Raw genomic sequence first — 25,917 nt, forward strand, 5'->3', positions numbered from 1 at the left:
TAGGGCCTGTGAGCCACAACTACTGAGCCCACGTGCCACAACTACTGAAGCCTGCACACCTCGAGCCTGTGCTCTGCAACAAGAAAAGCCACTGCAATGAGAAGCCCACGCACCGCAACGAAGAGTAGCCCCCGCTCGCCACAACTAGAAAAAGCCCGCTTGCAGCAACAAAGACCCAACGCAGCCAAATAAATAAATAAATAAATAAATAAATGAGAGAGAAGGGGGCTTTGCTTTGTTGTGTTTGGAATTTTTAACATAAGACTATGTGTTACTTGTATAATTTAAAACTTTTAAGAGGCCAGGGCTGGTACCATTTGAAAAACAATATAAATAATGATAGTTTTAATGTGTAACCCACAGAATAAAATATGTATGGGTCAATGATGTTATAAATGAATGAATGGATGGATGGATGAATAGATAGGTAAATGACGGAGAAGGGACAGCTCTTCTATATAGAAGAATTCCAGTTAATAAATGTAGAAGGAAAGAGGAATATAGAAAATCACCATTAGTCAAACTCCATAGTACTAATTGTAGGCAACACCCACTGATGGATGATAAAAACAACGGGGGAATGTTTGAGGGGAAAAAACTGGATATTTGTCTAGTCTTAAGTATCTTCCCCAAGATATTTATTCATTACAAAAAGAAAAATAGTAACTTTACAGGGGAGAAACCTGGTAGGCACTACCATAAATTGGGTGATAAGGTTAACATCACCAGTAAAGAGAAAGATAGACATCATGTACCCCTGATTTGATGTACTGAGAAGGCACATCACTTCAGAAGTATTTTTCCAAAAATGCATAGCCTTAGCCTAGTCATGAGAAAACATGAGACAGGCCCAAATGGAGAGGTGTTCTACAGAGTAACTGACCAAGGGTTTCAAAAGCATGTTCATGAAAGACATGAAAAGACTGAGGAACTGTCACAGAGTGGAGGGGACCAAGGAGACAGGAGAACTAAATGCAATGCGGGGTTCCGGATTCGATCCTGGAACAAAGGACATGAGCGGTGAAATTGGATTAGGTCTGTAGTTTAGTTAGTAATACTGTATCAATGCCACTTTCCTGGTTTGATCATTGAGCTATGGGTGTGTATAATACTAATATTAGGAGCAGCTAGGTGAAGAATATCGAGAATTCTGTACTATTTTTGCAACTTTTCTGTAAATCTAAAATTATCTTAAAGGTTTTTTTTTTTTTTAATTTAAGAAAATGGCCATCACACCCTTGTCTCCTCTAGTCCTCAGCAACCTCTAATCTACTTTCTGTCTATATAGATCTGCCTATTCTAGACATTTCATATAAATGGGATCAAAATATGTGATCCTTTGTGACTGCTTTCTGTCATCTAGCATAATGTTTTCAAGGTTCGTCCATGTAGCATGATCAGTACTTCCTTTTTATTGCCAAATAATAGCCCATTGTATGGCTCCAGCACATTTTGTTTATCCATTCATCATTTGATAGACATTTGGATTGTTTCCACTTTATGGCTGTTGTGAATAGTGCTGCTATGAACATGGTGTACAAGTCTTTGATGTGGACGTAAGTTTTTATTTCTCTAGGAGTGAACTGGCTGGGTCATATGGTAACTAATTGTCTGGAGCCTTTTGAGGAGCTGCTGGACTGTTTTTCCAAAGCAGCTGCACCATTTCACATTCCCACCAGCAATGTATAAGGGTTCCAGCTTCTCCACATCCTCACTGTCACTTGCTACTAATATCTGTCTTTTTTATTTTAGCCACCTGGTGGGTGTGAAATGGTATCTCATTGGGCTTTTGATTTACATTTCCCTGATGGCTTATGATGTTGAGTGTTCCAGAAGTCACTTTTAACATCCATGGCCCTTGAACCAGCAATGCCTTCTGAGATTTCCCAGATAGGTTCAGCCCTGGAGACCCCCTCCTTGTGAGATCACTGTGCCTAAAAACCTACAAGCATGGGTACTGTCCAAAAGCTTTGGGGAATGAGTAGGCATTGGGTCTTCAGGGCTCCAGAGTTACATCCCTTTCCAAGAGCCAGAATCAAGGTGTGGGGGACTAGAGGGTCTGTGGGTCCTTGTGACAGGGGTCTTGTTCATTCTAAAGACTCCAACAGCCTTTATCATGATGCCTTGTTCCTCTTTCTTTCCCCAGGAGGGCCCGATGGTTCTTGTGACTCCACCTTCAGTAGCGGCATCGGTGTCTTCACTCCAGCCGGGTAAGTGGTTTGTTCTGGCCAGAGCTGTTTGTGGAAAGTGAGCAACCTCGATCTTCCCTGGGTGCAGGAGACTGCAGCAAAGCCCTGAGGCAAACTTTGCTTGGGGCCGCTACTTGTGGGACACAGAAAGTGCCTGATGAGGGAGTCTGAAGGATACTAAGAAAGCCCACCCAACCCGATTCTGATGGACACATGGCCTCTTGGGAGGGATTAGAAGCTGTTTGAGGTGAGTAAATACAAGTTGTTAGAGCGTAGCTAATGCATGATGACTGCAGGGAGACACTTGCAGATGCCTTTGCCCAGCCCCTTTTGCTTGTCCAGGATAACACGAGGCTGATGAGACTGACCAGGGGAATGCCGTTCAAGGAGAGTCCAGAGCACAGGCAGGGAGGGTACATAGGCTGGGATGCAGGAGCTGTCCTTTCCCAGACTCCCAGGTCGGCTGTAATGGTGCAGCCTTCCACATGGGGGCAGTGCAGGCTGTAATGGTGCAGCGACGTAATCCTCTTCCTTGCCAGCCCCCGCCATACTCTGCAGGATGATGACATTCCCCTGGGAGGGAATTATCACCATTCTGTCCCTGTCTGCGTCCCCTGGACTTGCCCCATGTCACTTTTTCCTTGGGCAGAATTGGCTGTGGGGCTGGAATAGATGGAGGTTCTCCTATAAGGGGTTTCTTCCCTCTGAATTCAACATTGAATGTGGACCCTGGGGGCGACGGGTCACTCATGAAGAGAAAATATACACTCAACCCCAAGAGACTCTCTTCTCAGACCCTTAGGATCTTTTCTCCTTTTATATCATTTTTTTATTATCTCTGAGGACCTTGTGGATGTTTTCAAAGTGAATACTGATTATAAATGTGGACTATTCCTAAGACCTCTCCCACATTGTTCAAGCAAGCCAATAAACACTGTTCATTTATTGGTTTTTAGCTAGTCATCACACACATCCAGAGCCTGTGTTCAGCCCTGCAGGTTCCAAGATAAAGATACAGCCCCTGAATGTGGTCCCTGATCTTGAGGTTCTCCAGTGGGGAGGCAGAGAAGTAAGCAGGAAGTACCTGGAAAGGGTAGTGATGGTTTTGCTGGGGGCTCAGACGGTGTTGGGGGCAAGCGCTGGCGCCCCCGCTGAGGCTCGCTGGAACACTGGCTGACAGCCACGAACGCTCGGGGAGGCCTTCCGGGGCCCGGCTGTGCCCAACGCTTTGTGTTGCGTCATTAGGTTTTGCTGATGTTTAAATCCCATGGGGTCAGTAGTAGCGTTACCTCCACTCAGGGCTGAGGAGGGACAGGAGGTCGGGGCTGTTGTGTGGAGAATGGATTTAGGAGGGACTCGGGTGGGTGCAGACCGGTCAGGGGGCCACCGCCGCATCCCAGTCAGACGGGACAGAGGCTCAGACTGAAGAGGCGGCAGAATATGGAGGAAGTTGACAGATTTGAGATCTGTTTTGAAGGTAGAATTGACAGGATTTGCCGAGGGATGGGATGGCGTGAGAGGAGGAAAATGAGGGAAAGAAGAACTTCTAGATTTGGGGCTTGAGCCAGATCAGGGCATCCTGGTATCATTTCCCAAGCTGGGGCGGAAGGAGGAACGGGTGTGTGAGCGGGCCCATCGAGAGCTGGGTTCAAGGCGGCTCTGAGCAAAGGTATAAGACACTTCTGTTGTTTTTCTAGTATTCAGTAAGAAACCTTGGTACAAATTTAAAACGAATACAGATTTTGTTGTTTTTCTTCACTTGCTGGCCTTAGTTTTAGTCCAAGTACTATTTTCCTCGCTACTTTCATCGTCCCCCAGGAGCGGTTAAGGAAGCAGGTTTGGATATTGGATTCCAGAACTCGGGGGAGAGGTCTGGATGGAGATGCAGGAGGACTGGCCTGTTCTGTAGAGGAATCGATTTAGTTCTGAAGGTCCTGGGAGTGAGGGGGGCAGACCTGTGGTTTAGAAGCCCCTCTGGCAGCGCCGGGGAGGATCGGTGAGGGAGGGGGCCAAAACTGGCAAGAGAAGGGCCTGTTGCAGACTTGTCACTAACCTAGGCCACAGGGAGGGGATGACCATGCTCCCTGGGGGTTGGGGAGGTCCAGGAGGAGCAGAGACCAGACATAACTGACCGCCCTGTGGAGGCGGGCACGACTCCGCTGCCTCCCTTGGGAGGCGGTGGTCTGTTTGCCTAAAGGAGGCCTTGGTTCCTGTGCTGCAGCCGGGAACCACCTGGCTGGAACCAGTGCCTTGATTTATACCCGTCATTCAGCAGCAAACACCAGTCCTATCTTTGAAATTAAAAAACCAAACGAGAACAAATTATCTAGTGCTTTGTTTCCCTCAAACGGAGGTTTCCTCGCGGCAGCTGCCGATCTGAGTCACTAGCTATGCCAGAGAGGAGGGCGGCCTTCAGAGTCGTGGAACCTGAGCCCGGCCCCCCACCCACTGGAGACGGCAGCTGAGGACAGGAGGGTGGGGTGCGTACTTCCGCCAGTTGGTGCTGCCAGAGGGGGACTGAGCTTGGGCAAGATGGCATCTTCCAGGGACACCGAGAAACATAACCCACCCTGTGGTTTTCCAGAAGCGCCGCTCGCCCAGGGCACTGCCCACGGGTGCCGCTTTTATGAAGTTCAGGCCAGCCTAGGGCAGCGGCCCAACTGGGGTCCCCTCCCATGGCAGAGAAGCATCCCGCCCTGGCAGAACACTGTCAGCGAGGTGACACTCAATCTGATGAAAGCTCTGGGCCCTCTCCCTTATGCACAAAACTCTGAATACACTTTCAGGGGTTCAGGGATCTCCTCGAAGCCAATCCTTGCACCCCAGACTTTTTTTTTTTAATCTTTAAATCCTCACTTGGACCTAAACACAAGGAGAGTAACTGCCAACCCAAGAGCATAAGCCTCTTCTCCCTCCTCATGTCCCCTCTGTCCCAAGATGCTGGGAAAGCCCCTCGCGGCCCCGGGTGAACAGTAGCCACAGGAGAGAGCCATCTGAATGAGCAGGGGCTACGAGGTCATTGTCGTGAGGAAGGGCTCCAGGTACCGGAGGCTGGGTTCCTCCACCCTCCAGGAGCATGAGAAATGCACACGGAGCTGGAAACCGGACTTCCTGGGAAGGCAGGGGAAGAGGGACGGAGGCAGTGTGCTTGCAGCTGAGGGAAGGGTTAAGGAAGAATAGTCTACGCCTCTTTCTCCCGGTCCCTCCCCTTCCTTCTCTCCCTGTCTAACGCTGCTATGTGCACCAGGCACGTTCTTCATCCCCGTGAATCCTCTGAGCTGTGGAATCCCACTGCCTGAGTGCACATCCTGACTTCACCATGCCTGGCGGTGGGGCCCTGGGCAAGCAGCGTAACCTCTCCCTGCCTCCGTTTCCTCATCTGTAAACTGGGTGTGATGATCTGCTCACCCCATAGTGGTGTGGAGCTTAAATGAGTTAAAGCATGTGAAGAGCACAGAATGGTGCCTAGCCCACAGAAGGCACTTGACACACTTCAGCTACAATTATTATTACAAGAACCTTGTCATTATTCCCATTTTACAAGTGAGGAAACAGGCCCAGAGAGGTTAACTTCCTGCCCAAAGTTGCTCAGCTAACTAGTGACCAGCTTGGAATTCAGGCTAGTAGGTCTGTCTGACCCCCAGGCCCACGCATTTGAGCTTCATTAGTCACAGCTGGAGAGTTGCAGGAGCTTTGCATGTTGGCCTGTGACCTGATACAGGAGCCCCAGACAGGCGTTGCCATGGGCACAAGCTTCTACTCTGAAGCCCTGGGCCTCACTGAGGACCAATGTCATCGGGGACATTTAGTACAGGTCTTCTGGTATAGCTGGCTGCATAAGGCAAGCAGAAAGATCTAGAAATCAGTGCTTCCCAACTTATAGCACCTGCTGATTGAAAGAATTAGTAAAGATCTTTTATAAAAAAACAACTTTGAATTCAGCAACAGTTCCCTTTTAGATTTACCTTTGTTCTAATTTGATTAGAGCTGTAACACATGAGTGCCATCAAAGGTTAGACATTACAGAAATAAAGTGCTGCTTCCCAGAGAGAAGCGCTGGATTTTATCACGAGGTATTAGAAGTATCAGAAGCCGTATTCAATAAATCGATATTTTAATAGCCACAGTAGCGCCATTCATTTAGAAGTCGTAGTACATATACTTGTAAGACCTTCATTATGAGATGCTTTATGAGAAAGCGCTCCGTGAAAATGGAGTTTTGGAGACACCTTGAAATAACTCAAAAGCCCTCAAGAGTGACTAGTCTAGACTTTTTGGAACCGGTGCAGAAATGTGTTTTAAACTGTGAGTGAGCTCCGTTCTGTTCTTTCTGGGTAAGGTAAGCCAGGGCAGAGGGAACGCACCTCCGGCTGCAGCCCAGCAGCTCAGGAGCTGAGCACAGGGTGCGGCGTGCCTGCTCTAGGAGGGGCCTGGGTTCCAGAGTCCCGGCTTCCCACAGAGCACGTGCGGAGCCCAGCACACAGCAGCCGACCCACCTGGCGTAGCAGCTGAGAGCTGCCCCCTCATAGGCGGGCAGGATCATCTATCCTCCCTTTCCCTGGTGCCCTGGGCTATGCCTGCTTCCCATGGCCTTCACCTCCAGCCAGCCAAGGGAAAGTGGGACCAGGGAGAGCATCTCCAGCTGAGGGAGTGAGTTCTCCATGCCTCATGGCCTCGGACAGGTCCCATACTGTCTCATCTGTGCATCAAAGGACTTTGATCATCTGTGCATCTGTGCATGGTTTATGTGAACCACGGGGCCTTTTTCAGCCATGAAGTTCTTGGTTGTTTGAAGCTGACCCCTGCCTCACACCATCAGTCCAAAGGTACCCGTGTCTGGGGAGGGCTGCTATGGGGAAAGACGGAGACTGTTAGCACACAGAGTGCTGCCAGTTTACACACCGGCTCCATGAAATCCTTCCTTTGTTATTTGGCCCCAACACAGTGCCACCTGTGGGAGATGCCATAACGGGCATCGATTTCTGCCCTCAGTAGAGATGCTTAGCTGGCCAGGAGCATCTCGGGACCACTGTGAGTTAAGGAGCCTGGCTGGCCGAGCGACTGTCTAGCCTTGGCATCTTGGGATCCTATTTGGGCCACTTGGATTTGGAGCGCCCCCCGCAACAAGGATCAGCACCAGGCTTCCCCAGTGTCCTCTCTTGCGCGGAAATGTTGTTGCCGTGGACTCTCTAGAGTGCGGCCCATTAGGAGCCAGTGCCATGTGGTGGGGGAGGCCACTCTGGGCTCGGATGCTCGCGTTCAGATTGCCAGCTCCGCCGCTCCCCAGCTGTGTAACGTGGAGAGGTTGCTTAATGTCTCTGTGCTCTGATTCCCTCGTCTCCAGAATGGGAACAACATCGCTGCAGGCATAGGGCCCTTGAGGGAAGTAAATGCGGCTGTGCAGGTACAGAGCTCAGCATGATGCCTGGCACAGAGTATTTATCCAGAACATGAGTTATCATCGTTTTGAGCACCATCGCCGTCATCACTGTTATCAGAGCCGTGTGTCATCATGTCTCCCCTACCCCAGCAAGGTTCATACACCCCACTGGGCCTGAACTGCAGCGTGGATGGGGGAGCTGGGTTTGGCACTGCCTTCCTCCCCACCAGCAGGACACAGCTGTGCTAGATCAGTGCAGCCCTGAGCCCCCCAGGCCTCCCTCCTGAGGGCTGTTTCAGCTAAGAATGTGGCAGCGACCTGCCAGACTTGGGGCACTCATAGCACCCTGGGCCCCACGTGGCAGCTCCTGCTGTGGAAAGGGACTCACTGCAGACCTTGGGTTCACGGGGTCAGGAAAGAGCAGGCGGGGAAGGGGCTTCCGTTCGTTCCCCACTGCTTCCCTAGCTCGCTTTGTTAAGGCCTTGGGCTGCAGGTAGACCTCTGAAGTGTCTCCAGCCATGGGTTTCTGCCCACCCAAGGAGAGGAGCTTACAGAGCACCCCAGAAGGAGCCCAGTAGGAGGCCAGTGCAATGGGGAAAAGAGGAACTTGGAGATTAGACAGTAAATCCTGGCCATCGGAGGAGGGAGAGGAGTGTCTAGGAAATTGTCAGAGAAGAAAAGAAAATGCCTGGGAAGCCCTGGGATGGCCTGCCAGCCTGCCACTGCAGAGCCTGTCACACGTGCTGCCCAGCGTGTGCGCCGTGGTCCGTCTGAGCTGAGGGTGCTGAAGGCGTGAAAGACATGCTGGGGTTAAAAGACTCTGGACATAAAAAGAATATAATGTGCTTTATTACTAATCTATATATTGATATTTATATTGATTCTGTGTTGAAGTGACATTTGGGGTATATTGGGTTAATTACAATATATCATTAAAATTAATTTCACCTGTTTTCTTTCTACTTTTTAATATAAAACCAAAAAACATAAAATTCTATATGTGACTCGCATTATGTTTCTGTTGGACCGTGAGTGTGAGAGAGATTAAGAGATTGTCCAGGAGGCTGCATTTGCCACCCTGGACTTGTCTGTCTGTGAGGGAGTTTCCCCATCTGTCTTAGGCTACCAAAGAACCCAGATGCTTGAATATCCTCAGAAGACCCCAGAACTTTCAGACATATGGTTCTTGGGGAAATCTCAGTGGCAGCCCCACCCAGAGGCTCAGGTCTGCTGGGCCGTGTCACTCACACGCCCAGCGCCTCTAACCACCAGAGGATAAAAGTGCCCACTTGCACCCCCGAAACGAGCACCATGGGGAATCATCAAACTATATTAAACAGCAGTTCCGTTTAGCACTTAACAGAGCTGAGATCATGCCCTTTAGGAATTCACTTCAAATGAGCTTCAGGAAGTCTGCAGGCGAATTGGGAAAGCACAGGCATCGAGTTCCTGATGCAAATGAATAATTGAGCAGCCTGGAAATACCACGAAAGGGAAAGGCCGTTTTGTACAGGCGAGCGATAGTGTCCCGCATCGGAGGGGAAAGGAGCCCCTCACTGACATCCTAAGGCCCTCTGTCCTTGCCATCCCCATCCCTGACAACCCTGGCCAATGCCTGGACACCGTGCTTTGGGCAGAGGGCTAAGTGTCAGTGTCCCAGCAGCACCCAACCTTCCCGGGGCTGCTTGGCGGGACTTTTCTCTGCCTGGAGACCAGCAAGGCTTTGGGCCAGGGAAGCGGGGAGCCTGTGCCCCACTGGAGCAAAGGCATTCTGAACAAGCTCCATTCTGTAGGCTGAGGCTGTGTCACCTCTTCCCCGACTCAAACAAGAATGTTACAGCTTCACAGGCAACTCTCAAGGCCTCTCAACCAGGCCAAACGTGGTGCTGAGTGCCCTGGAATGTGACGAGGTGAAGAGCCACGATCCCTGTCCTCACGGGAGAAGTGTTCTTTGGGTGCCTGGTGAAGGACCTGTTGGATTTAAGGGGTGTTACCAGGGCCATCCCCTGGACTCTCTGGACGTGATGGTTTTGTTTTATCAACAAAGGGTCTGGACGTAATGCCCTGAGGGCGCTGAACAGCCTTTCAACCATGAGGTCTGCTAGGGCAGAGCTGATTGACATCAGAGAGGTTTTCTCCGGTACAAGCCTGCTAGCGCTGGAAAGAGGACAAGGGGAAGCGGAAGCGGGTGGCTGCCCAGGAGAATGCTTTCCTCCCCAGACGTGGTTGTCGGAGCTCCCACCTTGGAGAGGGAGGAGGGGAGCGGAGGGAGAGAAGCCCTCTGCGCGCTTTGCGCGGTGTGTGCCATCTGCCACTGTCCCGGGACAGCGGGCTGAGCGTGCGTTCCTCAGTGTGCGGGGCCAGGGTGCGGCCGCAGCTCTAGGGGAAAGGGCCTGATGGGCTTCAACCGGGCTCCTTCCTGGTCTCACCCACAGCACTGAGAGGGCCCCGGTCACCCTCCACCTCGACGGGATTGTGCAGGTGCTGAACTGCCACCTCAGCGACATGGCTATCGGGATGATGACCAGGATCGCTGTCCTCAAGTGGCTCTACCACCTCTACATCAAGACCCCCCGGAAGGTGAGCCCCTGGGCCCCTCAGCCCTCCAAGCCAGGGGGCTGCCTCTGGGTGGTTTTTGAGGGCCTGCCTGTGCTTGGTAGGATTTTGGTCGTTGCAGTTCTGGAGAAACCCTGACCAGGAGAGAAGTGGCAGATGCCTGAGGAGCCCTCGGTGTCTTGAGGGGGGTGTGGGAGGTGGTCCCTGCAGTGGGGGCGCTCATGTGGGTCCCTGCTTCCCTGCTCTCCAGATGTTCCGGCACACAGACAGCCTCTTCCCTATCCTACTCCAGACGCTATCAGATGAATCCGACGAGGTAGGTCACCAGTGCCCCTTCCTCTGTGCCCTGGCTGCCAGCCTCTCTTTTTGATGGGATTGTGTAGCTGAGGGCTGCTCATTGTGTTGTTGTTGTTCTCGTAAATCAACACCCCTAAAATCACCCTATTCCTCCTACCTGGTGAGGTGCATCCATTAAGGGAAAAGCTGTTTACTGCCCTCAGCTTTGGGAATAAGGACTCTTTCTTTGTGGGCCCTTCTGAAGACCGCGCTGGGTCAGGGCACTGGCGAGGAAACCAGTCCGGCGGGGAGCTCCTTGTCCCTGGAAGGCCGTGGAGAGTGGTGATGGGGAGCCCAAGGGCAAGGTCCAGCCCGCCTGGCTGCCCAAACTTGGGCAAGTCACTGCCCGGCTCCGCACCTGTTTCCTTCTCTGTCCGGCGGGTAGTGACAGCACACGGGGTTGTGAGAACGAAATGACCCACGAAAAATGCCGGGTGCTGTGCTGGGCACCCGCTAAGCACTGAGGGAGCGTCAGTTGTGATTCATTTCAGCTGGACTCCATTTTGACCTCTAGTTTGAAATCGGACCCTGAAGCTTTGCGTTTGTTGGGGTCACCAAAAGTTAAAGGGAGAGGCTGGCCCCGTCCCAGGCAGCAGGAGTAACCCCAAGTGGGGGGGCCTCAGAGTGGGGCAGGGGGAGCAGGACCCTGCATCCAGCCATGTGGGGGAGGGGCTCCTCCAGCCGCACGCCTCTCCCCACGCCATTCCCGGCAGCGTTCTGTTCCGTGGACTTCCTCACCAGGACGCCCCTGCTTCCCAGCCAAGGGACAGGATTTGCAGTTGGGTGTTGCCATTTGCCAGGGTAGCATCCCTTCCCTCCGCCAGTACCGGCTCCAGGCTGTGGGTTGGCCGCTGGCGGCCCGCACCTTGACCCGCCCCTCTCCTCCCCTCTTCTTCCCTCCTCGGGGCTCCGGGCAGCAGGCTCACGCGCACCTGCAGACCTCCCAGCTGCCCAGCGGGAACCAAGAGCAGACGGGCTGGAGCGGTGGGAGAAAGAGGGAGAGGGACGTGGCTCATGACTTCCCGTGGCAGGAGGCACCTCGGTCCTTCCCGGGCTGGTACCAGGCTTGTGTGGAGCCCAGGGCAGCTGTCCTGCAGCCTGACTTTGCTTCCCTGAACCTGAGCTGAAGAGAGATGCAGACAGGCAGGTGTCCACCTCTGGGTCCTCTCAGGGTCTCTGCACTTCCAGAAAACCCAAAGCGGGTGGTCTGGGAGTCTGCCCGTGTCCCCTCCTGCCTGTCCACCACACACCGCGTGTGCACACACACGCCAACCCCCTCTCTTTCCCCCACCACCGCGGCAGTGCGAGGCCCAGGTGGACATGGCCCAGTTCTGCCTGAGTTAGGACTGACTCACTGCACAGTCACGGCCCTCATTTCAATACAAAAAGGGAGAGAATAGCTTTGCTGATTGGTTCCTTCTCGAGGACTGCAGTGGAAGCAGCTGAGTTTTCAGTCCTTTAAATGGAGTTGTTTAAGCCCATCCAGCCTTCTTTGCTCGCGATTGGTCTTTGCGTGCGTGTGCATTTGAAGGGAGCCGGAGGAGACGCAGTCCGTGAAACGGCTCTGTTCAGGTTGCGGCTGTGGGAGCTCGATTTGCTGAAGTGCCAGATGTTGTGGGGCTTTGGGGCTCGTCTTGTGGGCCTGCGGTGGGGAGAGGATTGCAGCTGCTCCTGGGGACAGTGACCGGAGGGGGGTGAGGCGAGAGGGTGCTCCTGGAACAGCCGTGAACGTCCCTGCTTTCCCGTCTCTCCGGGGGAGGGATTTAGGGACCTCAGTATCAGTGGCGAGTTGTGATTTTGCTGCATCCTGGTTCTTCACCAGAATCACGTCCCAAATGGCCCCTGCCGAATCTGGTGACCTTGAGGGGGTACAGTGTACTTGGCAGTGGAAATACAGCCATGAACAAGACAAAGTCCCTCTTCTCCTGGAGTGAGCTTCCTTTCCAGGGTATCTAGGAAGTGCTGTCTGTGAGAATTTCCCAGTATTTCCTGGGATCAGGCACAGCCCTGATCTCAGATTGGAGCTCCCTGGGGTGCAAGACCCTGAAAGGCCATCCAGTCAAGTTGGACCACAGTCAGATTGGTGGGGAGAGGCCCCTTCCTAGGGAGGGCTTCACAGAGCCCCCTCGCCGATGGAATTTAACTGTGGCCCACCCTGCGCAGGGCCGTACATCCAGCCTGGGGCCTCAAGGCACAGGTTAGCCCCTTTGTAACAGCTGACTTGTGTGAGGTCGTTACAGTGCCAGGAACTGTGCTAAGACCCCTTAGCTGTTGTATCTAGAGAAAGTTCAACAGTTCTGTGGGGGAAATACTGTTATCATTTCCATTTTGCAGTTCAGAAAACACGGCCGAGGGAGGTGAGGTTAAGCTGCACACAGCCATGGAGTGGTGGAGCCAAACTCAGAACCGGATCTGTTTGACTCCAAACCCCGTCCTCTTAGTCGCTTAACCACCATGCCTGTGTTTCACCACCTGTGGCCCTGACCGCCCACATCAGAACCCCAGCTCATGTTTAGTCGTATCGTCATCCCCATATGCCTTTTTCTCTTGTTCCACAAGTTCTTGAGAAGAGTTCTCTCAGTCTGGTGTGGAGAGGGGTATGTGAATTCTGAAAAAGTTCTCCCTCAACCCCCTGACCCTTTGTCCACTTTTCTTATTGATCTACAGTAGCTCTTTTTATATCGGGGACATTCCATTTATCATGTATGTTGCAAGTGTTTTTCTCTCCCAGGATGATTGTGATACACCCATGTGCCCATCACCCTTGGTGAGAGCCACTGGCCCCCGGGGGACAGAGTGTACCCAGGTGTTAATGATGCAAGAGCTGGGCACAGGGAGGGGCAGAGCCTCAGAGACCTAGCTCTGCCCCCCACCATCATGTTCCACAGTCCCCTTGGCACGTGGCCTCACTGGGGTGTCTTGTGTGCCATTGTTTCTCTGTCCGCCTCCCCTTCCCCCCGCTCCAGTGACAGCTTGGTAGTCCACACCCATCTGGCATCCTCAGGTTGTCTCTGCTTTTCCTTATTCAGGATAAGCGGCTGTTTCCTCAGTACCGCCTGCTTCTTGCAGACTTTATCTGAAAATCCCTTTTGTCAGAAAGAATTTGCAGGTGTCAAATTAATATTCTTGGCACTGGAGTAGAAATCCTCCCATTAGCTGGAGATCCAATGACTTGTTTTTAAGCGAAAATGCAACCCCGATTCAACAGTGCAGAATGCGTGGCACGTGCACAGAGCTTCCTGCTGGACCCTGGTGGGAGGCGGGGCTGCTTCTTCCCCTGCCCGGAAGATGCCAGTTGTCGGCTGCCTCCCGAGCCTGCAGCTGCCGGGGCGGGCTCTGCCCGTGAGCCCGCAGAGGACAGGTCTTCTCCATGTTCCTGATGGTGCGGCTGGCTCAGTTGCAGGGGGGTGGGGGGAGGGGATGGCTCCGTGATTCCTCATCCTCATCTTACTCTCAAGCACAACTGCCTCCTAACCGGAATTTAAAATCCTCCTCAGCGGGTGGGGGGAGGACTTCCCTGGCAGTCCAGTGGCTAAGACTCCTCGCTTCCACTGCAGGGGCTGTGGGTTCGATCCCTGGTCAGGGAACTAAGATGCCATGCGGCACAGCCCAAAAAAAAAAAAAAAAATCCTCAGGGGGTAATGGTGGGTATGTGTCACTATACATGTGTCCAAACCCACAGAATGTACAACCCCATGAGTGGACCCTCATGTCAGCTATGGACTTCAGGGGATAACCATGTGTCAGCGTAGGTTCATCGAGTGTAACAGATGCTGTGCCGTGGTGAGGAAGACTGATAAGGGGGGGGGGGGCTGTGCGCGTGCAGGGGCAGGAGGTACGTGGGAAATCTCTGTACCTTCTGCTCCATACTGCTGTGAACCTAAAACTTCTCAAAAAAATAAAATCTATTTTAAAGAAAGAAACATGTAGAATTAAAAATAAGAAGTCTCAGTCTCAGAAGAGACCTGGGAGGATGTCTGGTGCCCCTCCAAGGGAACGTAGCGTCCCAGACAGCCAGCCACCAGACCTGAGCTTGAATCGCAGGAGCTCTAACCCCTCCTCACCATGGACCACGGGCAAGAGCCTAACGGCTCCAACCTGCGCAAAGGGCCAGTGCTGTCTGCACATGCCTCGTAGACCACTGTTTAAAGGGGCAGAGCAAAGCTCCTGATCTGATCCTGGCCCTTCCTAACAACCTGGGCATCACCCCACGTTCTTTAGGGGGAAATTGGCATTTCGCTCTGTTGAACTCTTCTGCCCAGGAGCAGGGCCTGTCCCCATTTGGGTCATCTTGTAAAGCTTCGAGGTCCTTTTTGTAGGTCGTATTCATTATGAAGTTTACTTTCAGTATTTAAAATTTTGTTGTGACTTTGAGGGGCATTCCTTTCCGGTAATATTTTTTTTCCCGAGTGACAGTGCAGCCCGGTGGCCAGGCTGTCCAGGAGTCTGGTCCTGGCTCTGCCACTTAATAGTTGGTTGGGGGATTCGCTGGCAGTCCAGTGGTTAGGACTCCGCGCTTCCACCGTAGGGGGCACGGGTTCTATCCCTAGTCAGGAACTAAGATCCCCCATGCTGCATGGCGGGGCCAAAAAATAAAAAAAGTTGGTTGCCCTTGAGCAAATTACATAGCCTCTCTGAGCCCGCTTTTCTTATCTGAAAACTGAAAGTAATGGTGGAACCACCCACCCAGGTTGTTGTGAGGATTAAATGAGATCGAGAATGTCAAATGCTCAGCACAGGACGCAGCACATGTAAACACGTAAACGTTAGCTCCGACGCTGGTTATAATTTCTGTGAAAATGGCAGAGACACGCACTGAAATCAGGAAGATGGGCTCCATGTTTGCCCCATGTCCTTCCTGCCTCAGTTTCAGCAGCAAAAGCCGGAATGGAAGCAGGTCTCTGTCCTGTTTCCCTGCCTGTCTCTAGGACCACACAGGCCCTTTGCAGATGGCCAGAGTAGGTGGGGCTGTTGGGGGTTCATCGTCCATTTCCAGGTCACAGAAAAACCAAGAGGAAGACAGTGGGCAGCAGGACTGGTACCCCATCCTGTGCTTTCTCCCCCTCTATCAGCCCCCCAGCACCCCTGAGATAGCACTGCCCAGAGTGGGGAGCCCGTCGTCAGTGGGCTGTGTTGCAGTGTCGCCGGTGGAGGGGCTCCCAGCTGGCTGCCCCGGGTCCAAGGAAAGGAGGAAAAATGGCATCAGCAGCAGAGGACCTGCACTGGGGCCTCTCACTGCCACAGCTTCTTGCTGATTCCATTGAGATCCAGAGGGGCACACCTGCTGGGGCCACCAGAGGCAGCCTCCCAGAGGCTTCTCAGCATCTCGGAGCTGGGGTGTCCTTAACACCTTAGAGCAGACATTCTCAGTCCAGGAGAAGTCCCCCCTCTTTCCCCTCCCCTAGTTGCAAAGTAACTATGAAGAGAAATTGTGGATGGGAGTTTATGGCTTATGTGTTCAAATTCTAGAAAATTTGGAAGGTAGGTTAGTGAGGGCATTACTCACGGCAGTGGTAGTTTCTAACTCCGGAATCCATTAACTGCATGCAGAGTGTGGTCTGGCTTTCGCACCCAGTGGGACATACAGCCATGACTAGGAGGCGGGAATAGTGGGGGGATAGCTAGACGGGTCTAAGAAGTGATCTGGGGGCATCTGACAAAGGTACTTAAAGTCCCCCATGGGAGCAGTGATGTACCCCAGTCCAGAGTAGCCCAGCTCCTTCCCTGTCCTCTACCCCATGGTGCATCTCAGAAGTGTCCAGACCTGTGGGCGGGAGCGCAAGAGCTGCCCCGCCCTCTGCTGAGTCCTGAGGGAAGGGGGGCCGTCAGCTCTTCTCTCTGGTACGAGACTCGGCCCATCAACCCACTCTGTGTCGGGGCGCTCGGACCCTCACCAGCAGGGGTGTTACCAGGGAACAGACACGACTATATTTGAGGGTGGTGGGCTTTGGGGGACGGGGAGAGGATTTCATTTGTTTTCATGGTCCAGATCCCAGGAGAAATGGAGCGGGAGAGGTTCTCAAATCTCTCAAAAGAGAGAGCTCTGCGGGGCTACACTGAGTCGCCCCAAAGAGAAACGGGCCGAGGCCGGTATCAGGGATGAGCAGAGCGGCTCTGGGGCTGTGCGGTGACTGTGGGCGGTGCTGCTCCTGACTGGCGGCCTGAGCCCAGTGCCCCGGCACAGACTTGGGGCGAGGCTGCCTTTGGCTTCTTCTGCCTCGGGGAGCAGCAGCCCTGCTGTCCCATCATGTCCCTTTCCCTCTCCATCCCTCATCCCACCCGGTCCACGGAAGCACTCCCTCAACTTTTCCTCTCTCCAGGAGCCCTTGTCACTATGGTCTGGCGGGTCGGCCAGTTGGGCCCAGGGATTCATCTCTCTGCTGTAAAGGGATTTAGTTGGTGGCAACAGAGCCTTCCGCATTGGGGGAGGCCCCAAACCCAAGAGCTGTGCCCTGAGGGTGGTGGGGAGGCGCCAGTCCCCATGGGTTCCTCTTCTGACTCACGTTCCAGCATGACGGGCTGTGCTCTCCTGCCCTCGGGAAGGAGGGCCTTCTGTTGGAAATTGGCCATCCCTCAGTGTCTGCCCCAGAAATGAGGGCTGCCACTTTAGAGGCCCCTGTAATTGACAGCAGCTTAGAGAGCCAGTGATAGCCTGTCTAACGCCCCCAGCGCTGGCATCCTTTGGAAACCGTGGTGGTTGCTGTGTGCCGGACGCCACGTGTCTGGGAGAAGGAGAGGCAGAAACCAGTTTATGGGGTAGTTGCACTGGTCAGAGTGCATTGCATCTGTTGCCTTAAGGAATCTGCCTGGTCATCTTGGAGTGATTTTCATTATCCCCAGTTTGACATAAGAGGAAATTCAGGCGGGAGGAGGATAACTTGCCCAAGGTCACACTGCCAGGAGCCAGAACTGGAAATCAGCTCTGTCTGATTCCAGAACATCTAAAACCCCACAGGAGGTCTGACCTTGCTGCACAGAGGGAGTGCCTCTGGGATAGGGTGTGCTTTATTCTTCAGTCTGGATGCACTTGACTTTGACCTGCCCCATCGGGCTGCCCCGGGGCTGGTCACCCACCCACCCAGGGCCCCATCCAGAAGGAATGGACCAGTGGCGGGGATGGCTGAGGGGCAGTGTGGAAGCAGCCCGGGTGAAGACAGGAGGACAGGCCTCGGCTCCACGCTGCCCCCTCTCCCCGTGGGACCAGGCAAGTCCACGGCATCTCCTCACCTCCGTTTCCCTCCCTAAAATGAGGTTGGACTGGATCGTGTTAGTCCCTTCCAGCTCTGACTTTGTGTGGTCCTGACTCCACTGCCTGGAATACTAATGCGGCCTGCTCAAAAGTGGACAGTCTTCCGTAAGAATGGGGCTTGTTTTTCCTTCTCATATCCTTGCCTCAGTTTTTATTTCACTCCAATTTTCATTCCATCCACTCTCCAAAACAAACAAAAACAACCCCTCCACCACCCGCCCCCCACTTCAGTTCCGAAGATTTCTTTATAGTCAGATCACACGATCAGGTCAGATGCCAGCCCGGAGAACCAAGGGGTGAGATGTCAGGGGCCAAGAACTTGGTTCCTCTCGCCGAGAGCCCACCTCACATGGAGAGATGAGCTGGGCCACAGCACAGACAGCCGGAACAAGGAAGGTGTGGACCCTCCCCTGCTTCAGCCTTCCGGGGGCTGGTCCACTCAGCTCTCCCTGGGGCTGACCCTGCAGCTTCCGTTGGGGGCTTTGGAGAGAAAATGAGAGGAGGGGAAGTAAAGAGCAGGGAGAAAAGCTGTGGCCAGCAAGGCAGAGACACAGGCCTCTAGTCACAGGCCACAGGGACAGGTGGCCCCAGGCCCCCAGACCCAGCAGAGGCACCGGCTGTCAGCGCTAGAGGTCCTGGGAGGTCTTCTGCAGTGAGCCCTTGACGGCAGACGATTGCCGTGGAGGGGGCAGGGGAGAGGGGCGCGTGGTCTCAGTCCCAGAACTGAGCCTGTGGGGAGGCCTGCTGCTCTCATCTTTCCATACCTCTGCGCTGTGTGCTTTCACTGCCCCACATCAGCCTCCCTCAGGTAAGGGGGGACCCACAGTACCCGCCATCAGCCGCCATCACCTGCTCTAGGAAGGCAGATTTGTGTGCCAGGAGGGTTTTCAGTCTTTATCTCTGTCTGGATTCCCTCCACTGGTGGGCAAGTGAGGAGCCAGAGCTGCACCGTAACTGGAGCACCTGGGTTGGGCAGGGGGCTCCAGGTGAAGGCGAGGGTGGACCGAGAAGGGCGGATGAAGGGGAGGTTTGCTTTCCCAAAGTAGGGCTGGGCGGCACAGGAGGGAGTCCACAAAGGGGAGCTGGTTGCGAACCGTCTTACCCTGGGCAGGGCTGGGGGCTCCCAGAGAGCCGAGCTACAGGCCGACTGGCCTCCAGGGATGAGCAGACCCCCTGCCCCAGCCCACCTCTCCTTGAACTCAGGAAGTGATCAGTCACCTCACCTAGAAAGGCCGAAGTCCCACAACCCAACAAGTCCCACAGGGAGCCACGCACACCAGGGCCACTGTCAGAATCCTCTGGAGCTTTTTTTTTTTAATAGGTTGTTTGTTTGTTTTGGCTGCACCGGGTCTTAGTTTCAGCATGAGGGATCTTCGTTGCAGCACGCAGGACCTTTTGTTGTGGCACACGGGCTTCTTAGTTGCAGTGTGCGTGTGGGATCTAGTTCCCCGACCAGGGATCGAACCCAGGCCCCCTCAATTGGGAGCACAGAGTCTTACCCACTGGACCACCAGGGACCCCTCTCTGGAGCTGTTTAAAATCCGGCTGTTTGGGCCTCAGCCCAGACCACCTGAATTTTTCTCTGAGGTGCAGCCTCGTGGCCTGGGCGCTGGTATTCTCCACAACCCGCAACGATTTTGACGCTTGTCTCTGGTTGAGAACAGATCAGCCTAAGATCCTGTTGGGAGGCTAGGGGCCAGGCCCCTAGCTGTCAGCCCTGATGCCCTTTCTCCATAGCCCTTGAGGTGGTGGCCAGGCCAGGGGCCCTGTTTTTACCCGACCCCCACCCCACTTGTGGCATCTTCAGAAGTCAAAATTTCTCCCAAGATGTGTGTCGATTTTTTCTCCTCCAGAGATGGCCAAAGCTGAATCAACTAAATTTCCCTGACATCTTCCTGTTGGCAGTGTGCAAGGCCCACGGATGGGGCAGGGAGTTCTGGTTGCTAGAGATGCTGAGGACAGGAAGTGTACCTAACGCTCGCTCCACGCCAGCCCTGTGCTGGGCATCACCCAACAGGCGTGGTCTTAGTCCATCTCCACAGCAGCCCCTCGAGGGTGCGTTCTGCTGTGTCCCCACTTTACTAACGTGGAAACGGACTCAGGGAAGTGAAGTAACTAGGTCAGGATCTCGGCTTGATGCTCCCTGAATCCACGAAGCCTTATTTGTCACGTACGCCACCCACTCCTCCCGCTCATCAAGGCCGGCCGGGTCCCCGTCTGTGTCATTATAGCACCCTGTGCCCTCAGACCCTCTCACAGCCCTTGTCACACTCTATGAGGACAGAGGCTGTGTCCAGCACATAGGAGGTGCCCAGACACGTTTCATGAGCAAGTGAAGAGACAGGAGGTGGGGCAGGCGGTGAGCTGACCCCACTGCGGCCTGCCCCACCCTCCTCCCTCCCTTGCTGGGGCCTGGTTCTGCCTCCTCGGACCAGAGCTGAGTGGCTTGCAAGCACGCTGAGATTAAGTGGAGACCTGGCAGTGGGCAGGAGACCGGGGAGCCCCACGCTGCTCTCCTGGTTGCCATGGACTGGTGCCCCGGAGACAGCGGCCCTCGGCTCATCGCCTGGTAACTGAGCTATAACAGTGTGCGCACTGCTCCCGAGCTGCCCGCAGCGTGGCCGGCCCCTTGCCTGTTCCCTGCCTGGCTCATGGGGAGAATTTACCTCCTGGAGGCGCACCTACTGGTCAGGGCCTCTGGGATGCAAGTGAGCGATGGCTGGCTTCAGCAGGAAGCCCTGGGAGTGGGAGAGAAGGGGTGGGGTGGGGGGGACTGGTCTCCAAGTTGTCTCACCCCAGGCTGGCCTTTCCCTCCTCTCCCCTCAGAGGGATGGAGGCTGGAAGGCTTTAGGCTGCCAGAACCCACGCTGTGCTGTCACTGAGGAACTTCATAAGCGGTAGGTGCTGGCCTTTGGCATGTATGGCACATTTCAGACTTCACTAAGAGCAGAAGAAAAGAAAGAAAGAAAGAAAAGAAAGCAATCCTGATTCCTAAGGCCATGCTTCAAAGTCAGGCAACAAACCAAGATATAATCCTTTTTTTTTTTTTTTTAAGTTGTTTTTGCTTTACTAAGGCATACAAGGTTTTAATCTGTGTAGTTTTCTCAGTGGGAAAATAGGTCTAAGCCCAAGCAGTCCTTCTCCCCCACCCCCAAATCTAAGTGTTCTTTTTGGCAGTGCTTTCCTTGCTTGCTGCAGAAGGCAGGGCTGCAAGGCTGCGGGACCCGCCTCCCAAGAGCGCTGGGCATGGCCTGCTCTGACCCGGTTGCAGAGAAAAGCTTTTCTGGGAAAACCGCTCCCTCCTGGGCTGGGTTGGGCTGGGCCAGGCTGGAGCCTGGTCGCTGATTTCTCCAGCCTAGGTTTGCTCTGTGTCCAGGGCAGGGGCTTCCAGCCCCAATGCTGGCTAGTGCCAGGTGCCGTCACCTAGAGCTCCATAGTTTGACTGCTGCGGGGCCTGTGGAGATCCTTTGACCCTCCCTCAGCTCCCCCAGGGGACCCTTCCTGGGGACGGCAGCCTGCGTTCCTAGAGTCAGTTCTCTGGCTGATTCCACCAGCCGCAGGAGCCATTCTATAGGTGTCAGGAACTCAAGAGGCCTTGGCCTGCTGGGCTGTACCCCTTGTGAAGGAAGGGGACAGGCTTCTGTGTGGAAGGAAGCAGAGGGCCCCAAGGCTTCCTGTGGATGCCTGGCCTCGGTGCCTCTTCATTTACTCTTAGCTCCACTTCCCAAGAATAAGGAGTGGCCTGACCTGATCCAGCTCTCAGGCATGGCCCTGCGGCCCCACTGCTCTGGACAGAGGCATCAGATGGCAGTGGCCCGCAGATCTCAGCCTCCAGGACCTTCAGCCTGAATTCACCTCTCCCGCCAGCCCAAGTTCATCACCTGGAAACACTCTTGCGGCCTCCTCCTGGCCGGGACTGGAGAGGGCCCACCCTGTGGATTTCCTTCCCTCCTCGTGGGACTGGAAGGCAGAGCCAGTTGACATCTGGGGTCTAATCAGCCGACCAGTGGCCTAGCCAAACTTTTGACAAAGCTTCTTAGAGATAAGTGGGTAGAGAAATGGGAGGCTTTTCCAGCCATCCCCTTGGCAGAAGCTATCCAGAAGCATCCATCTTCCATTTCCTGCCTGGCACTGCAGGTCAGCAAGAATTTATTCAATATCTGCTGAGTGCTTCATCTGGGACTTCATGTTCGGGAGTCTTGGTAGGAGGAGAGGACGGGCCTGCAAGCCTAGGGAAAGCCTTGACCTTGCAAAGCTCTGGGTCTCCAGCTATTCCCAAGGTGGCGAAGGAGCAGCCGGAGCTCCTCGGGGAGAGAGAAGGGAGCCTTCCGCCCCGAGGGGTTTTCCAGGGCTGGTCTGTGGACAGGGTGTTGGGACAGAGAGCGCCTGGAGGGACCAAAAAGGAAAGGAGGGAACGGTCACCGTCCGGGAGACTGTCCTTGGCCTACTGGAATGCAGGGGGTGACAGCCTGCCGTGGCCCATCCAGACGATGACTCCCCTCCCACACTGAAATGTGCCCTTTGCTGCTGTCAGGTCACCTCCTAGAAGGAAGGCCTTTCTCAGGAGTCCCGTGGCTTCCTTACTTTGCTCCCCAAGCCATGGAGGGTGTGACACCCCTTCCCCCTCACCTCTGCCGCCTTCCCCTCAGAGTTGCTTTGTCAAATGTTTTCCTTACCCAGTTGCCACCGACCCTTTCACTTTATCGATGGCCAGCTCACTCGGGGACCAGGGACCAGCTGATGTGCCTTCCCCACCCCCCCAGCCCGTTGCCATGGTAACGGCAGGCACTCCTGCTCCTGCAGAATATTGCTTTCTTGTAACCTTTTTCCCTCCCTCTCTTTCCCCCCTTCTTTCTCTCACACAAAAAGAAAGCACAAGTGTTTTATATTCATTCTGCGAAAAGCTGTGTAGTGCATACTAATTGGTGTGGCTTCCTCCTGCTTCTTTGAGCCTTTCCCGTCCTCAGAGCCAGGACCACAGGCCAGCGCAGGCATGGGCCCAGCCGGCCCGCTCTCTGGAAGGGGCACTGGCTCTGCATTTCTAGAGGCCGAGCAGTGCATTTATAGCTCTCGGCCTTTTGTCCAGGCCGTGAGCGTGATCGAGGCTGCTGAGATCACCGTGTCCTTCTCCCCAAGCTTCCTGCACTCAAGCCAAGGGCTGCGAGGTCTCCAGGGGAGTAGAGCGCTAACACCCTGGCTGGCACAGAGACGCAAAGCCAGGTGCAGCTGGAGGGTGGCTCCTCCGCGGTCTCTGTCGCCCTGTCCCAGGCCCCCTGTCGCCCTGTCCCAGGCCCCCTGTTGGCGTTGCCCCCTGGAGCCTCTCCTCACTCCCCACGCAGAGGCAGAGGCCCGGCCTAGGCCTGCGTCAGGGTTGTGGTTCCGTAGCCTCAAGTCCAGCACCTGGACTGAGTGGTTTTGCTGGTCGGCTGGGGCAGAGCCAGTGGCTGGACTTGATGGGCCTCGGAACCAGGAGCGGCTCCCCACCAACTCCCCACTCTGCTCTAGAAGCCATTCCTTGCCCTCCATTTTGGTAGCCCCTCTCAATCCCCTTGCTCTGGAGGCTGAAGGAGATGATGGTGTGTTCTCTGACTCCCACTTAAAGGGGCTCCCACTGTACGGGACAGGAAGGACGCTGTGTGCGCGTGTGTGTGTGTATGTGTGTGTACAGCAGACAGTGGCGCTGTCTGTTGGCTCTAGCCCCCCGGGGACCAGAGACAGATCTTGAGGAGTGGCCGGGATTACCGAAGGAACCTGTAGACGACATTTCCAGCTTTAATTGTGCAATTGTAGTGTAATTTGCATTCATTTGCCATTTGGTGTCAAACTTTCTAAAATAAGAGAATTCAAAATGCGAAGTATGCAGCTTTGCTGGCTGTGCTCTCCAGTGGGGCAGGAGGAGGTGTACAGAGATGGGCGATGCAGATTCTCTTCGGTGCAGAGATGAAATCTGAAGGCCTCGATGTGTGCGCCGCTGTTGCTGCCCAGTCCCTGATCCAGGGCCACTGACCAAGCTCGGCTGTGGTACCAAAAATCTCAGCACAGAAGTAGTACGTGAAGTATCTCCTGTAATCTTCACAACAACCTTGCATGGCGAGTCCCCATGGGCACATATGAGGAAACTGAGCCCCCCACATCACCTGCAAAACCAAGTTCAGACCTACCTCTTTGCCTGGGTCCTAGTTCTTGACGACCTGCTCCTGCCTGTGGCTTCCGCCTGATCTCTGCACCAGCCCCACACCCCACTCCGGAGCTGGGCCGAAGCTTAGTTTCCTGGAATGTGCCACGGGGTCTGGCCCTGTGTCCATGAAAGGCTTCTGCTAGTTAAGAGAATGCTTTGCGTGCCTTCCCCTAACCCCTGGTTCCCAGGCAAACTGGGACCCAGGTACTTCCGAAGCCTCCCAACCCCCCTCAGGCCGAGCGGCTGGCTCCCGTTGCACAGGCGATGTCTTATCGGTGCGTCAGGACCCCTCCGTCTCCCCCAAGGTCACTCTCGTCCGAGGCAGGGCCCAGTTCAGCCTTGAAGTCTCGCATCTCCTCCAACCAGCACAGGCCCCAGCAGTAGATGCTGGAGAGGGGAAGGGTTGTTCACTGGTCCACTGGTGAAGTTCACTGGTCCAGGGTCAGGCGGCTGAAGAGCAGGGTCAAGATTGGAAGTCAGGATTGTGACCACAAAGCCCTGTGTAGCTTATCGGTCTCCGGTTTGTGGACTAGAGCTGGCTTTGAAGTGGACCCTCTGGTGCCATGAGCGGCTGCCTGTATGTGAGACTGAAGACAAGTGAGGGCATTACCTCCAGTTGGGAGCGAGGACAGCTGCCTCTTACGGCCCAGCCTTGGGACCACTCACAGGGTGGGGACATCTCACGGGCCAGGCCTCTCAGGCAGGATGGTTCTTCCCAAGCATCTTTTCTGTTAGGGAAATAAGTACCTGCTGGACCTGGTGTGGGGCGTTGCAGCCCTCATGGGGGTCAACATCTGGCCGAGCGCTGGCCTGGCCCCAGCTGCCTTGCAGTTTTTCTCACTGACAGCATTCGACCACCAGGATTTGCTGCCCACCTGTGCAGCCAGACCTGAGAGGAGTAGCCTGTGGTTCAGAGGTACGGTCGGCACGAGGGGTGCAGTGGGGCTGGCAGATGCCACGAGATGTAAAGAAACACAGGTTGCCCCCCAGCTCCCTCGGCTCCCCTGTGAGTCTGAGCCAAGTGTGAGATCACGGGGAGTCAGTGAGGCCCCGCCACCCCGAGCTGTGGGCAGAGCAAGAGCGGACTGCTCTACCAGTGCCCCTGGGTTGGGAATTAGGCTGCTGGTTTGGGGCTTTGACTTCTTTTTTTTTTTTTTTTAATTTTATTTATTTATTTATGGTTGTGTTGGGTCTTCGTTTCTGTGCGAGGGCTTCCTCTAGTTACAGCAAGTGGGGGCCACTCTTCATCGCGGTGCGCGGGCCTCTCACTATCACGGCCTCTCTTGTTGCGGAGCACAGGCTCCAGACGCGCAGGCTCAGTAGTTGTGGCTCACGGGCCCAGTCGCTCCGCGGCATGTGGTATCTTCCCAGACCAGGGCTCGAACCCGTGTCCCCTGCATTGGCAGGCAGATTCTCAACCACTGCGCCACCAGGGAAGCCCTGACTTCTTTTTTTTTTTTAAGATGAAATTCACATACCATAAATCTCATCCTTTTAAAGTATACTACACCCCAGAAAGAAACCCCTGTGCCCCTTAGCAGTCACTCCCCCTGGCCCCTGGCAACCACAGCCTACTTTCTGTCTCTACAGATTTGTCTCTTCCGAATGTTTCATATAAATGTATTATATGTGACCTCTTGCAACTGGCTTCTTTCTCTTAGCACGTGTTTTCAAGGTTCATTCTTGTTGTAGAAGGTATCAGAACTTTGTTCCTTTTCATTGCCAAGTAGTAGTCCATGGTGTGGATATGCCACGTTCTGTTTTATCCATTTATCAGTTGATGTACGTTTGCGTTTGTGGTATTGTATATATATATATATAGTAAGAAATATATATTTGGTCTTCCTCGTTTCTGGCACAGAGGTTCTAAAACTGTTGTAATTTCCTAACTGATGAGAGCAGTAAAGATGTCTTTCATCATCCACCTCCAGGAAGAGGAAAGGGGCTGAGATTGAATCAATCACCAAATGCCAACGATTTAATCAGTCGTGCCTATGTAATGAAGACCCCATAAAAACCCACAAGGACG

General features: G+C 54.1%; 1 protein-coding gene across 3 annotated transcripts in view; it reads left to right on the forward strand.

The window, feature by feature from the left end:
• Positions 1-25,917, forward strand: part of VAC14 (VAC14 component of PIKFYVE complex) — a 98,116-nt gene that overhangs the window by 21,058 nt on the left and 51,141 nt on the right. For all 3 annotated transcript variants that reach the window (XM_059904046.1, XM_059904043.1, XM_059904044.1), the window contains exons 10-12: positions 2,147-2,210; positions 10,005-10,149; positions 10,376-10,441. In XM_059904046.1, the coding sequence (XP_059760029.1) occupies positions 2,147-2,210; positions 10,005-10,149; positions 10,376-10,441 (275 nt within the window). The remainder of the gene's footprint in view (positions 1-2,146; positions 2,211-10,004; positions 10,150-10,375; positions 10,442-25,917) is intronic.

The sequence above is a fragment of the Balaenoptera ricei genome, chromosome 19 (assembly GCF_028023285.1).
Source record: "Balaenoptera ricei isolate mBalRic1 chromosome 19, mBalRic1.hap2, whole genome shotgun sequence".
NCBI classification, from domain to species: Eukaryota; Metazoa; Chordata; class Mammalia; order Artiodactyla; family Balaenopteridae; genus Balaenoptera; species Balaenoptera ricei.